Source organism: Misgurnus anguillicaudatus, chromosome 21 (genome assembly GCF_027580225.2).
Source record: "Misgurnus anguillicaudatus chromosome 21, ASM2758022v2, whole genome shotgun sequence".
Lineage (NCBI taxonomy): Eukaryota > Metazoa > Chordata > Actinopteri > Cypriniformes > Cobitidae > Misgurnus > Misgurnus anguillicaudatus.
The window spans coordinates 33,188,253-33,204,759 of NC_073357.2; the positions used below are offsets into that span (position 1 = coordinate 33,188,253).

Consider the following 16,507-nt stretch of genomic DNA (forward strand, 5'->3'; position numbering starts at 1 on the left):
CGTATGGCAAAAGGGTTGACTTCGTGCGGCGTTGCGCCGGCAGATCAGTGTATGACGTAAATACCGCGAGAGCGACTTGAAAGCTGTGCCTTTTAAACGCTCTCGCAGTACTTTAATATCATGTGCCAAACCGTCTGCGCAGCGCAAAAAGAAGTCAAAGACCTATTGGTAAAGACTTTTATTCACGATGGAAAGCTTAAAATATTCGCATATTTTAATTATATGCTGCTTAAATCATAATGTATACATATCGTGTGACATACATAGTGATTGTTATAATTCTACTAGGAATCAACCGAACAGAATGTCAGTTCATTGCACATCATATTTTACATTTGTAAAATATTGTTAGCGAAAATTGTCTAAATTGCTAATTCATGTTTTATTGATATTTCTAACTGGCATATAATAACTGAAACTTGTTGTGAAACAGAAGGAACACAAAATCGTCATTTCCTATTTCTTCCGGGAAACCCTTGCGGCTGCACTCATGTCTCATGTCTTCACCAGTGCCTGTTTACAATGCCATCGCAACATTAAATGAATGAACAAATATCTTTTTTAAGAGCATAACGATAAACCATTAACTCACAACATGCTACACTGATTTGTCGCTGTTCATTGTAAGTTACAGTGTTGTTGTGCTTCCGAACTGTTTTAACATTCAGCATCGATATGCTGCTGTGTTTTCGCAGACCCGTACCTTGAAATACGTCACGTGCTGACAGGGAGGACAGCAAAGAAATGCAAGTTATAAATCATGTTTTATCGTCCTTATTTAACATCGATCCGCATACATCCCTAACCCAGCCCAGCACGTTAAACAACGCTATATATATATTTTATATATTGCAGTAGTTTATTTTACACAGACCTTATGAGTTGTGTACCATAGTAAGTTCTGTGCAAAGTCAAAGTAAAACCTTTGTCGTCTTCAGTAGGTAAACAGATGCCATATCTAAAATATATCTGCTGGCTTTAAAATGTATTAACATAAATGTTATATCTTATTCTGTGCAGGACCAAGATGCTTCTATTTTGTAGTCCTTTGACTTTGGCATTCCGCAGACTGACTTTGAGGTCATGGAAAGGTGTTGATCGTGACCACAGCTACAGAATGCTCAGGCAAGTTTGGAGGAGGTTGTGGTATTCTTGGAGACCCTATACTGGCTCAGTGCCTCCAAGCCTTGTTGCTGATCTCAAAAATGTGGAGATACCAACTCAGAATGAGAAAAGCCTTCACACACCTGTTATGGTCAAAGAAGTGCTGCAGTGTTTGGACATCCAACCAGGGCAGGTCAGTCATTCATCTGCCTTGAAAAGTTTTGAATATTATTGTGATTATTAAATCTCTGCTCTGACTGCATTTTGCGAATTGACATTTGAATTGTTTGCATCAATACAGTCTGACTTTTGAAGGAGTGACACAAATTTTCCAGGTTTTTAATCATTTGGATATATTAGAGGTTTATTACCACTAGTGACCATTTGGAGTAGTTGATGTGTTTTATTGATTTGCAACAGTACACTGATACATTTTTATTTGTTTTTTTATCAAGTTGGTAAATCTATTCACGCAAAAAAAAATGGTTGTAGATTTTTTATATTTATAGCTTACATAACTTAAAAATAACATGAAATTAATATTTGCATCATTTCCATATTTTGTTCGATCATTTTATCCGACCATTCAGATTATTGATCCATACGAGCTGACTGCAATAAGTTAAAGTGCTGACCCGCATTGCTGCCTCCAACCTCATATTTGCATGTTGTCAACTACCTTGTTTATTGCATAAGTGCATATTCTTGTGAAAAATGTAAAAACTGTAAATCTCTTAAAGTCCATGGACATTACACCAAAGGATTTACAGGATTTATTTACATTTCGAGTAAAGGACTGTTACAACACTGTAGTAATATCAAAGGTAAGGTACCTGTATAATAATGGCATGTTATACTATATATTATAAGTACTTGTTTAAGGACTGTTTTGTTTACTTTGGACACGTAAGAAGAATTTAATAATCTAATCCTACCCCCTTGTCATATATTTGTTTTATTGGTTGCATCATCAATGGAGCAAACCAGTGCTAACACAATAAACCAGAAGCACCGCTATGGTACGCCCTGCTTTTGATACATTACGAATGGCGGCTAGATCCACAATGCATTTCGATTTTGGCGAGTGTGATGTCACCTCACAAAGACTTTTTGGATAATGTTAACTGAAAGGCAAATAGCTATTTAGGCATTGTTTTAGCAGTCTTTCAGTCTGGCTCACTGGTATGAAAGTTTTATTCTAAAATACGAAACATTGCAAAAGTTAAATAGATTGTTGAACAATTCTCATCGACTTGATGGAAATAATTAATGAAGACCATAACGTGTATCCTTTAAAACTCCTACACAGGGTGCAACATTGAACTTCTGTGTTTGTGTATTTGTGTATGTATGTGGGAAAACCCGGAGGCGGAATGTTGACTTGTCATTGCCTCTGTTAACCACATGCCGTCTTGACGAAAAAGTTGCTTGTCACCAAAACTTTTAGGACTCCCGATTTGTTAACTGTCCCCTCTTGGGAAGGGTAGGGAAGTTAGCAGTGTGCTCACAGACCTTGGCGTACTCTAACGTGCTAGCAGGCCAGATGGGTGTGAGTCAAAGGGCCTTCTGCTCTAGTGGGCAGCTTGAGATGGGCATCGCTGGGTCCTATAGCTCAAAGCGTTGCTCATGCAGGTGGGGGCTCCGGGTCAGTGACTCTGAGTCAGTGATGGCACCACTGTTGGTTTGTTGGCAGAACGTGGGGCGCCAAAGTACCGCACCACTCCTGACTAAGGTTTGCACCTCTTAACTTCACTATACGCCCATGGGCCAACTGGTGCAGAGAGAGCCTGCCAAAACTTGCATTTAACCAGATAATCAAATATGAAATTATGACACAGATTTTGGTTCGGTAAGGAATGTATTTCACAGATGTTTTGTATGTAGAGTTTACTTTGTTGGCTGTAACTTGTAGAGAATACATGAGGGTATAGACCAGAGTTTTCCTTGTAAATACAAAAGCGTTATAAACGTAGGCTCAGCCCATAACAGTAAACTGATGAAGAAGATTAGTAAATAAATTATTCTTAAGTATATAATACATACAAGGTTGATTTTAGTTAAAAGGCCTTATCATAAGATCTGTTTTGTAGCTTGAGGGATTCTGACTGTATCAAAATCCAGAAAACAACTAGCAGATTGATAATTATAATGGGGGCATGAACCAGCTATTTTTTCCCCATTGAACAATTTAGCCTCCATTATTATTATGCTGACAGACAGCATAATAATAACTGTAAGACAAACACTTACTGTGACTGCTCAGAGGGATCACTCTAATATTTTGATCTGCCATTGAACAGCAATCAACCGTACTGCAGAAGCTCTCGTCAGACGAGGCAGGGGTGAGTTTGAATGGAGCTCTTAGGCAATCAAAGAGTAAACGCTGCAATTACACCAAAGTGGGTAAATGTAGGCTTTCAGCTGGCCGCCACATCCTACGCAGTTATCCAGGAATTGATAGCGGCACAGGTGAAGGGCTTTCACATGTCCCCCTCCCACCCGGCACGATAGCTGCAAAGTAGGGGTTTCACTGACAATCCATCAAAATTGCCTCATAAGTGGGATTGCCCTTTAATGTTCTGTTAGCATACAGGCTTGATCCTTGATGTATTTGTCAAGGTTTTGCTTGCTATATATCCAATATAATACGATAACCAATTTCAAAGTTGTTTTCCTCCCTGCTCTCAGTGCACAACTGATACTCAACCTTTCAATACCTGAGACTGCATTATTTAAATACAGATTGTGGTTGCACGGTTCTTTTTACAATTCGCTCACAGGTGTCACCAACATGTGTGGAGGCCCACGCTAAGTTTTCCATTGCCATGGGAACTGTTGAAACAGTTGCGGGAAGGTAAACCATATTTAGCTTACCACCCAGAGCAATAACAAAACTGTATTAAATGTTAACCAGTGGCATTTTGGAGAGTTTGAGCATGAAATCTAATTAGTGAATACCATATACAGTACTACTTTACTTTAGTACGTGCTCTGAGAGTGCAGCAGTGACCAGTTTTAGGCGTAAAAGGGTTTTTGAACATTGGGAAACGATAAACATTCTTCCTAAGCCAGGGCTCAACACAAATAATTTTTTATACTGGCCCAATTGGGCCAGTGGTTAAGTTTTTTTTAAATTGCCCTGACAAAATTTTCACTGGCCCCACCAAAAAAAAGTTTAGTGTCACATATTTGAAATAATAATTCAAAAGTTAAATACAGTCACCTAAAGGATTATTAGGAACACCTGTTCAATTTCTCATTAATGCATTTATCTAATCAACCAATCACATGGCAGTTGCTTCAATGCATTTAGGGTAGGGTTGCACGTCAGTAATGCCGGTTCCTTGATTGGTATTAAATCACCAACAGCTGCTTTCAGATGGCGCGACACTAACTGCACAGAGCCGTAGTTGGTAGTTGGCAGTGCTGTGGACGAAAATGTCTTGTTGATTCTAGAGGTCAGAGGAGAATGGGCCGACTGATTCAAGCTGACAGAAGAGCAACTTTGACTGAAATAACCACTTGTTACAACCGAGGTATGCAGCAAAGCATTTGTGAAGCCACAACACGCACAACCTTGAGGCGAATGGGCTACAACAGCAGAAGACCTCACCGGGTACCACTCATGTCCACTACAAATAGGAAAAAGAGGCTACAAATTGCACGAGCTCGCAAAATTGGACAGTTGAAGACTGGAAAAATGTTTCCTTGTCTGATGAGTCTCGATTTCTGTTGAGACATTTAGATGGCAGAGTCAGAATTTGGTGTAAACAGAATGAGAACATGGATCCATCATGACTTGTTACTACTGTGCAGGCTGGTGGTGGTGGTGTAATGGTGTGGGGGATGTTTTCTTGGCACAAGGCCCATTAGTGCCAATTGGGCATCGTTTAAATGCCACGGCCTACCTGAGCATTGTTTCTGACCATGTCTCTTCCTTTATGACCACCATGTACCCATCTTCTGATGGCTACTTCCAGCAGGATAATGCACCATGTCACAAAGCTCGAATCATTTCAGTTGGTTTCTTGAACATGACAAGAGTTGATTTCTTGAACATGAGTTCACTGTACTAAAATGGCCCCCACAGTCACCAGATCTCAACCCAATAGAGCATCTTTGGGATGTGGTGGAATGGGAGTTTGGTGCCCTGGATGTGCATCCCACAAATCTCCTTCAACTGCAAGATGCTATCCTATCAATATGGGGCAACATTTCTAAAGAATGCTTTCAGCACTTTGTTGAATCAATGCCACATAGAATTAAGGCAGTTCTGAAGGCGAAAGGGAGTCAAACACAGTATTAGTATAGTGTTCCTAATAATGCTTTAGGTGAGTGTATAGTTGTATACATATACATTTTATTCATCATTTGTTAAGACAATTGGCAATTTTACATATAAATTCTGAAATTTCACAATGCTCTCTTTAGGTTCAATAGTTCCAGGTATATCAGAATTACACAGAAATGGAGAACTCATATTAAAGGCATCTTGTTGTAAGGAAGTTAACGAGCCAATATAAATAAAACTGTGCTACTAATACAGTGTGTTGATATGTCTCTCGATGCGCTTAAAATTCTCTTCATTCATACGTCTCACCATTACATTCAGTGGACCAGCTGAAGGGCTATCAGCAATCCCTTTAAGCACCATGCGCGCTATGTGCTGTCAGCTTTTCTCATGAGCTTTAAGTTTTTTCTTTACGTACCAACGAAAAAGGCTCCCGACTTGTCTGCGTTTCCTGGAAACTAACGGCAAACTGCAAACAATGCATTGTTTCTTTCGTCGTGTTTTACCCAAGTACATTATAAATAATTACATTTTTGTTTGTCTTCATAATTAGCGGGCACCGGTGCTACCGCCATCTTAAGGTCTTTTTGCTCTACCAGCTGACCTAACACGCAACACACGCAACTGTCTACAACAACCAATAAGGTAGGACGACATTGACATTGTGGAGAAGTTAACATTGGCGCCAATTAAAGTGTCTCACAATGATATCTTTGCATCAGAATATATACAGTCAAACGGCCACAGGCACAAAATATATTTTAGTGACTAAGGTCAAAGCACTGGCCTGATCAATACTGTTCTCTCAAACCAGTCCTTTATGTTGAGCTCTATAATCGTTTTCACTAAAGGTATTTCAAGTAATCTCTAATAACACAGCCAATGTCATGTTAATCTTTAGTACCTTTAGAGTATTACTGCATCCTTCATATCACCAACGAGTCTTTCGTTTTATCTGATTTATATAAGAGATGAATGCAGGTGTGTGGTTACTGTGGCACAACGAGTCATGAGCCTGCAACACACTCAATACATCATCGTATTGCCCCTAGATAACTTTTGATTCACTGTACGCTTGTGTAGACAGTCAGGCTTGTAACCTGAGTGTTGCCGGTTCGAGACTCATGGCCGGCAGGTTGCAACTGAGGTGCCCTTGAGCAAGGCACCGGTCCCCCATTCCTCCTCGGGCACTGCAGTGATAGCTGCCCACTGCTCTGGATGTGTGTGTGTTACGACTCACTGAATGGGTTAATGCAGAGGTCACATTCTAATTACAGGTAACCATACATTGTGCTTTATGTCACTTTCACTTTATGTCCACGTAAGCGCAGATTGCCAACAAAAAACAGATGTTTTATGCAGTTTTACTTACAACCTGTGGTTCTGACTCATCTTTTAACTGCATCCACTGTTCCCTCAATGCTGGGTTCTTCGGGAAGATGACAGAGGTTATGTTTCCTTTAAAACCCAAAGCATACTTATTTGGTGACATTGTTGATTTTGTTATCTAAAAACGAAACAACAACTCTGCCGAGCCAAGGACTTCCATAACCCGAATGAAGCATGTTTATGGGCCTGCTCTTGCTCTCATTCTGGGAGAAGTGCAAGGACTTCCACACTTTATGATTTCATACAAGGCCATAGTAAAAAAAATAAATAAAACCTGAGGGAGTGCATTCAGCACAGAAATAAGTATAGAACACAGACAACAGTATAGAACATTAAAAATAGATGATTCATTGTGCCATTCATTAAAAAAATGACAACTTTTGAATTTGAAGCAAAAACACATTTTAATGTCCCATTCTTCCCATGTGCTTTGATTGTGTTTACAGTGCACAATATAACGTGTTCATCTGTAGACCGCTGTTTTCATTGGGTGAAAAACGGTCTGTGTCCGGTTGCATGAAACTCCTTAAGTGAGGGTTTCCCTGAGGGAGAAAAAATCCCTGAGGTAAGGGATTTCTTTAAGAGTGTTGCAACAAAGGTCTTAACTATCACCCTTACCTAAGTGTTTATACTAAGTATTTTACGGTAGTCTCTGCCAAAACACAGAAATGGAGAAGCGGTTGTTATAGTTACAATTTACAAAATCTAACAGTGTAAACAAATCAACGCACGCAGCTCAACAGACGGCGGATTTGTGTACAAGGAAACATCACAAATAACAGACTGTAAAGTGCCGCATGTATAAAACCTGAAAGTAATTCAAACTGGAAACACTTTAGATTGACGGACGATCAAACCTCTATTCTCCTAATAAATGCGCATCACTTTTCTCTAAGGGGTTATTTTGAACGTTAGAAATGCGCGTTGGTACTTCATTTTCTTAAATAACTATAAAATTAGCCATCACGTGTGACGTTAAAGGGACACAAGGCAGCATTTTTATGTTAATAAATCATCTTCGTAAGTCGGTATATGGTTAAATGACTCATTACATGACGAATGAAGACTCTCTCGCCCGCCCCTACCGTCTGGGCTGTCTACAGAGATCGCCTTTTTTACAGTTTGATCAGCGGACAGACAGCAAGCAGATAGTGAGGAGATGTTTGCTGTATGTAACAAAAAATGTTTTATGGTGAAAATGTGTGAATTCGCTTAGAGCACCTTTAATAATTAGTAAAGTTGTTAAGTTTACGTATTGGTAGGAATTGGGTACACTCTAAAAACAAACGGTGCTATATAGCACCAAAAGTGGTTCTTTGCTCGTAATCATAGAAGAACCGTTTTTAGTGCCATATAGCACCGGTGAAGCACCAGTGAAGCACCTGTGTAGAACCATATAGTGCTATGTAGAACCAAATTTGGTGCTATAGTGGTTCTAAATGGCCCCTGTATGGTTCTACACAGGTGCTTCACTGGTGTTTCACCGGTGCTATATGGCACTAAAAACGGTTCTTCTATGATTACGATCCAAAGCAACAGTTTTGGTTCTATATAGCACCGTTTGGTTTTTTAGAGTGTAGGAATAAGGATGTAAAATAAGGTTTTGCAGAATCAGACTTTAATATGAGCTTTAAATACGTAAGTATTAATAAACAGCCAATATATCAGTAATATTAATCTCTAATAACCAACCAGTTAATAGTAAGAATTGATAAACTACACTAGAGTGTTACCATTATTCTTATTAGCTCACCAAAGTATTTAAAGTGAGAAGGATACATAAAAACATGCATTTTAACCTTTTGGGGGTGGTTTTCCGGACAGTGATTAGCTTAAACCAGGACTTGGCCTTAGTTTAATTATGAAATATAGCTGTCACGACTGGGAAACAGGAATCAGGACGCAAGTGCAGGGTTCACCATGAAATAAATAACATTTAATATAAAATGAACAGAAACAAAACACGAGGAGTAAAACAGCAACACAGGAACATCCAAAATGTGACACGGGGAACAGACAGGGTAGTAATGACAATGACAATGATCCGGCGACAGGTGAGAAACAGACAGCAGTATAAATACACAACACTTAACAGGGAACAGGTGTGATGAATCAGTCCGTGAATGTCCAGGTGACGTAATCGGAGAGACAAACAAAACATGACACGGATCACCGTGACATGACCCCTCCCTCTAAGAGTGGCTACCAGACACTCACCTAAACAAAACAAACACAAAAGTCTGGAAGCATGAGTCCAAGGGAGGGGTGGAGGGCTTGGGGACCCTGGCGAAGCCGGCAGCCGCCGGGATGAGACCAACAGGAATGGTAGGCCGGACTGCGCCAGGAGAACCGGAGCGATCGCTCCGAGAACCGAGGCAGACGAATTACCCCCCTCCTGGGAATCGCCGACGATCAGCTGCCCCCGGAAGTCATCTCCCATCCCCTCGCGGAAACGGAGACCCTCTCACGTTAGCCACCCCGGGGAAATGATCGGGCGTGGTCCGTTCCGGATCCCCCTGCGAGCAGGATGGTGGTTCTCCGAGGGACCGTCGACGACCACTCAACCGTTGGGGGACCGCCTGGGCCGATCCTCCTCCCGCATGCTCGCAGGAGCGAGCGATCGCTCACGGTGGTCCCCAAGAGACATCGGGGCTGATGGGGAATGAACCCCGATGTCACTACTCCCCCTCGACGAAACTCCTGGGGGAGCCGCCCTCCGTGAACCCGCTGCGTCCAGTCTGGCCGGATCATTCTGTCACGACTGGGAACCAGGAATCAGGACGCAAGTGCAGGGTTCACCATGAAATAAATAACATTTAATATAAAATGAACAGAAACAAAACACGAGGAGTAAAACAGCAACACAGGAACATCCAAAATGTGACACGGGGAACAGACAGGGTAGTAATGACAATGACAATGATCCGGCGACAGGTGAGAAACAGACAGTAGTATAAATACACAACACTTAACAGGGAACAGGTGTGATGAATCAGTCCGTGAATGTCCAGGTGACGTAATCGGAGAGACAAACAAAACATGACACGGATCACCGTGACAATAGCTAGTTTTAACAAACATGCTTTACTAAAAACATAACTGCCCTGCATTTTGAGGTAAAACAATGGGCACTGGTGTATTTTAAAATATGTCAGTCCAAGTTGTTTTCAGTTTGGACAGCTCTTACGTTTATTTTAGTCTAGGACTAGTCTAATGCCTATCCGGGAAACCGCCACTTGAAGTTAAATCCACTACTGTATTATATATAATGGTTGTATTATATATACTACAGTCCATACACAATATTTAGTTCAAGTACATCAGAAGTAACTGTGATTAAATTACTGAAAAAATAATCATCCCTTACTTTACTTTTTCAGGGAAAAATTTACTTTGTAACTAGTTACACACAACACTGGTTAGTGGTTATCAGTTTTGGCGGTTGTTGTCAGAGAATAACCTCGCAGTGTCACAACTGACAAATCAGAATCAAGTATTCTCGGCAGCTGTGCAATAATTATCGTTTATGCGTGTTAAAAATCATTTTCTCATGTTAGTTTTTGACTTTTCAAATCCCACTGTTGCTGTCTCTCAATATTTTCCTGATAGACATATAAGTGCCAGAGAGTGTCCAGAGATCTCACTTGTTTTGTGTCTTTCAGAAAGTATTGACAGAGAGAGGAAATTCTATGTTAGTTCTTTCTCATTCTGGCCTTCATCACCTCACCCATCTATTACCCAAACAAAAGCAGCCTCATTAGCCGCCTCATTAGCCTTGAAAAAATTACATTTGGTACAATTGGATATTCTATTCACCTTAAAGGGGACATACCATGGAAATCTGATTTTTCCCATGAGGGGTTGTGCACACCAAACTTTTAAACGCGGCTGAAAACGCCTGGACAACGCCAAATGCCAGCTGTTTTTTGTGAGTGACAGCTTTCTTCAGCTGAGCGCTTTGGTAGCTGTGATACTTTAGCTGTGAGCCTGTTGGTTGCTGTGGTAATGCCCCAGCCCTCGTACACTGTGATTGGACAGCCGTATGAGTAGTGATATTGACGAGCGGAGCTTTTCACCTTCTTCAACTTTCAGCTTAGAAAATGTGAAAAAGAACAACCCAGTAACTTATGTTTTGGAAAATCATTCTATGCAAGCACATGAAAAATTAGGTAATTGAAATTTGGCTCCCCTTATGATGTCAGAAGGGGATTTTATTATAAAAATACCACCCCTTAATCTGCACTATCCAACCACGGCGAGTGAGTGAGTGAGTGAGTGAGTGAGAGAGAGAGAGAGAGAGAGAGAGAGAGAGAGAGAGAGAGAGAGAGAGAGAGAGAGAGAGAGAGAGAGAGAGAGAGAGAGAATTATTGACAGCACAATTGAGTTTCAATTTCAACAAACCAGCATCATTGTGATCAGTGTTTGAATTTCATCAGCTCATTTGCAGGACACCTTTTGGCACGCACCTGCAAAGTGTCAATTTTAACATGCCATAATAAATTATTTATATGTTATTTTGAGATAAAACTTCACATATGTACTTTGGGGACACCAAAGATTTATTTTACATCTTAAAAAAGTCTTGTGAAATGTTCCCTTTTAAAGGATAGTTCACCCAAAAATGACAATTCTAGCATGATTTACTCGCCCTCATGTTGTCCTATACCTGTAGTTTCTGAGTTTTTTTACTTTGAAGAACAGCGATATAAACAAAGATATTTTCCACTTTCATTTTTGAGGCCTTTTTGTGCGTTGTCGTGGCTTCCTCAGGGCCAAAGGCCAGACTTTTCTATCCCGCTGAATACCTTGGGCCAGAGCAGGCTAGTCGGGGCTAGAGGAGTCTATTTAAGTCTGCCAAGATGCGTGTTTCACCTTTATCTATCTGATCAATAGAAGTACACTTTAAAAATGGCTGGGTTATTTTTAAGCCATGCTGGGTAAATACTAGAACACACTGCTGGGTTGAAATTGACCCAGTGCTGGGTTATTATAACCAATTGTTGCATAACAACAACCCTAGATTGAGTAATTTTAAACCCAACATGTGTTCTGTCCAATATTTACCCATTATGGGTTAAAAATAACCCAGACATTTTTAGAGTATACCTCCTATTTTCTTAATTTAAACTGAAGAAAATGCTCAACATCTGTAGAAACAAAGACGCGTTAAAATATATTGGCGGATCTTGTGCATTACGGTACCAGTTCAGGAGAAGTTTAAAAAGTTGCGGGCACAGTAAAAAGTGTTCAAAACAAACAATGGACAACAGTGCTGAGAAATGATAGATGGTGTGTTGGATCATCGTCCCTTTGTTAACGTGTTTGCTACATAACTTTTACATACAAAACACTTAAAACATTATGCAAAATATTGCATAAGTGTCTGGGTGTTATATTTGTTATCTCGGTGCAAATTTTTTCAGTCAGTCTTTAGGAAAAGTAACTGTTGTTTTATTATAGTAAAACTGTATTCCTAAACATGTTTTCTGGTATTTTGGAGTTTAATTTAATTTAACTTTTATATGTATTTAGCAAACCTTAGGTATACTGTATGTAAGCAATAAGGTACGAGAGGCTTCTATTACTTATTCACGATACAGCACCTGCCTCAAGTATACTTATTGCTTTTATTAAACGGTTATCACATTATATTAAAGTAAACTTTCATGAAGTTAAAACAATAAAAGCATTCATTCCGCTAGAAAAAAGTCCCTTACCATGAACAAAAATGTGTTCCAATGTGTAATATGCATGAAAGCTCAAATAAAAACAACAAACTGATATGTGTGGTTGCTAAGAGCGCAGTGATAAACAGAACCGTTGGGAGAAGCGGTCATAGCTGTGTTTTATCGTGAATAAAGCACACCTATTGACCAATCAGAATCAAGGATTGGAACTAACCGTTTTATAATAATATTTACAGACCAATTATAGGCAAATTATAGAAAACATCACAGATGTGCTGCTTTATTGTTTTGTCTGTTTTACAGAGAAAAGCGAACGTAAAGCTTTCAGTTTGTCTTCTTGGGAGTTCTTGCAATTTATATGAAAGATGACACAGCAACAGCTGGAAGAGCAGGAAATTAGATGAATGAAACGAAGATGTTGATGATGATGAGACGAAAGGAGCTGGACATTGAGCCATGGATATTGAAATCAGATGAGAGAGTGTTTGTGTTCATAATCCACTGATATAAACCTAATATGTAAATAAGTCAGTACCCTGCTATTATAACTAAGGCTGCTTGTCAGTTTACTTTATAGAAGGAAACCTTAATAAGGTGCACGCACATGTCCACACAGCTTTCAAAGTATACTTAACCGGGCATAAGCACAGTTGACTGGGTTCGACACTTACGCAGTACAAATAATTTCTTATTTAAATGATTACTCTACCAGGCAGCACTGGTTCATGTCATATTGGACATTACCATTCATAGAGAACGCGTCTCTATTTAACGCAAGGCGCAACGCACTGCCTTTAAAAAAAAAGAGAGCAGTGCAACGCGTCTTTTTATATTGCTAGGCAACCACAGAGTCAGCTGTCTTGTCAATCAAATATTGAAGCGTGAGCGCTCTTTTGCTGTTAACTGTCATATTAGCAGAAACTTTAAAAAGAGGGCGCTTGCTCTGACCTTGTTTGAGGGTGAGAGGTGCACAAACACGCAGGAGAGAGTGAGCGAGTGGAGTCCGGTTCTTCAAAGCAACTGTAAACTTCCCTCACCACAACGTAAGGCCCGCCTACACTCATTCGATTGGACAATGGAAAGACGCGAACGACGTCGGGCGCTTCTCCGCTCTCAGCACTCCTTCAAAAGGGCCTGCTGCGGTTGGCGGCAAAAACCGAGAGGCGCTCGCGCACATAAACAGCGCGCAAACGCTCCCTGCCCATAAAATATCATTCAAAAAAGGCGCCTGCAACTGCCATAAACGCTTTTGGTGTGATCAGCCCCTTAATTTTTACATCAATGCAAACTTGCATACTGTAACATAAACGTGCAAGATCATTATGATTAATATAAAAAATGGGTGTGACTAAATTGTAAGTCGGTGTGACCAGCTGAGGAGTCGGTGCGACCAGCTGAGGAGTCGGTGCGACCAGCTGAGAAGTCGGTGCGACCAGTAAAAAGGATGAGTCTAGAGCCCTGTGTAGGCCACGAGAGGTATTGCATTTTGTCGCAACGTGCTTGTGTTGAACGTCTGTGTACATGCACGAGTCAAATAAATTATGCTATGCAAGGCTGTGCGTTCGACCATGCGTAATAATATGAATTCCAAGCTTAAGGGAAGGGGGACTGGGAATTTCCACATAAGATCCTGGATGCTTGGTCGTAACAGACCTACAACCCCATCCACTCTGTTTGTTACACTGCACTGTGCATGACCCGTTTCAACAGGTACCTATGCATGCGTTGCTACCTTATGCTTGGAGATTAGTCGAAATTGGTTTAAACGTTTCATTCAATTGGATTTGTTTTTACGTACGTATGTGCGCTGGGGAAGATGGTAGTTTGCACTAACTGAAAAATGAAGTGTGACTGATTTCATTTTGACTTCATTTCATTTTCTGCCTTCTCTTTTCTGTCCCAATCTTCAAGTGCACGTAGTGCTTAACTGAGTGTAACAGATTGATATGAGGAAGTTCACAGGTTCAGCGTTTTCATTCCTTGCCATTTCAGGCCAATCTCAAAACCAGATGTGACCCTCCTGTAATAATGCTCTTGCTGTCTTTCGCAATATAGAGCCAATTGGAAAGGTCAGAAGGGCAGCCGTATATTTTTTTTACAAACACACAAACGTTTAGGTACCGAACTGTCCCTTTACAATCAATTTGTTATAAATCTTATTAACGGAAATTATTTATGGCACATTTGAACACTGAACTCCAAAGTCTTAAAGGCAGCATAGGGTTAGAATTAGGCTTGGTATTTGATTTTAAATGAGTATTACTCACTTTAGTGAGTTAATCATACGAGTACCTATAATGACAACTGAGGTTTACCAGAAATGTATGGTATAGGTTGAATCCACGTGGGCATGCCTGGATACTCAAACAATAGCATTTTTTTTTAAGTACCAAACAGCAATAGTGTTTACAGTATTTCGATGAAATAAAATACAAAAAGCTTTGTTACTTTTAAATTAATGTACATGAATGTATTGGAACGTAAAAGACCAAACTGCATCACATTTACATTACTTTTAAACTTCACCCCATCCTTCTCAATCCAATCTGTATATCTTTTGTATATCTTCTCTATATATCTGTGTACATCATGGGATTAGAAGTTTTAAAGATGTTCTAATAAACTACTGTTAATAACCTTTTTGTTGACGGTGTAGTTTCCCCTTCATTTTCTTTATCCGTAAAGAAGCATGCTTTATTGGCTATGTGATTTATACACTAAGATCTAGTGGGCCCAGTGTCAGATCTCACCACAAGACCTTTTTATTCAGTGATGGTCCACCCACGACCAAGCCAGTCTCATGTGATAGATTCTTCTGTGTTGGCTTTCCCCTGGAGCCTGCCCACAGACAATCGAGCCAGCCACTTCTTTATTAATGTCCTGTCTCATTTAGTGGCCCTGCTCTTAGCGCCTGGTTACACACATTTGCACGCCCACTCAGTAAAGACACACCCTGACAGGAAGTGATTTGTTCTGTTTTATTGCTTGTTGGATTCCCTGACGCCCACTTTCTGGTCTTTACTGCCTTGTCCCCTCCCCGTGGAGAGTGTTTGATCCAGGCAGGTGGACCAGCAGGGATGGACACAGCCAGGCGCTGGGGAATCCTCTGCTCTGGCTCAGGCGCTGTCGCCAGGGAGGAGGGATTGCGGCCAAAAGAGAGATTAATGAGCTGTCAGTCTGTAGATCGGGGGAGGACTCCGGAATTGGCTGACGTTACCTTTTGGGCTGATCTGGGGTCAGTTGAACAGTTTGTCTTACAATGATTGAGAATTGGCTCCAGGTAAACGAGTAAGCTCTTAGATTCGAGTAAAAAATGGGGTTTTGTGATAAGCAACACCCTAACAAGATAGACCTTATGGCCACTGCTCTCATCTCCTCGTGTGCTAAGGTGGAATGGCTTTGTTGTCTTCTTTCCTAATATGTTATTGCTCTGAGCCACCCATATGAAGATCTTTTAAGCATGGTTATACTTGATCCCAAAAGACTGAATCACCATTTTAGTTTTGTGTTCTAAACTATTTCATGTCATCGCAACAGCTGGCACTGAGCATTAACAGTTGCATCTAAAGCACTTTGTGTAAAATAATAATGAACGGAGCGGCCGACGGAGCCCTTGACAACAATTGTTGATGACGAAGAAGTCGAATTTATCAACAAGCCATGATGTAAACACATTGACAAGAGCCGACAAGGCGGGCAGTGGATCTCAATTTTAAATTTTAATGTAATGTTAGACTCACACTGGTCATGCATGGCAAATAGGTCCACGCGCTTGGGTAAGGCGCAGACAGCATTCCCCTGGTGGAGATGTTGTGCTATGGATAATTCTGGTCCATCCTGGCAAGCCGTTGCCTCCTCCCTCAGCCTCTGGCAGTATTTTTCGAGGAGCGTGGCCCACTGAAAGACGAGGCTGGTGAATAATTGATCTCTGTAATTAAACACTCCGGCAAGGGATGGCAGAGCTGATTGACGGCCAGATATTAAGCCCAAGCCTCGTAAGGTTGCAAGTTTAGTCTGGGGTTATCAGTGGCCATGA

General features: G+C 40.7%; 1 protein-coding gene across 4 annotated transcripts in view; it reads left to right on the forward strand.

Annotated features, from left to right (window-relative positions):
• Positions 1-63: 63 nt before the first annotated feature.
• mettl15 (methyltransferase 15, mitochondrial 12S rRNA N4-cytidine) overlaps positions 64-16,507 on the forward strand; it is an 80,506-nt gene continuing 64,062 nt past the window's right edge. The window contains exons 1-2 of one of the 4 annotated variants that reach the window (XM_055203803.2): positions 64-168; positions 1,021-1,297. In XM_055203803.2, coding sequence (XP_055059778.2) covers positions 1,028-1,297 — 270 coding nt within the window. In that variant the 5' untranslated portion in view covers positions 64-168; positions 1,021-1,027. Of the gene's footprint in view, positions 169-454; positions 747-793; positions 942-1,020; positions 1,298-16,507 lie in introns of those variants that run through there. The other 3 variants (XM_055203787.2, XM_055203794.2, XM_055203809.2) reach the window with 3 other exon arrangements.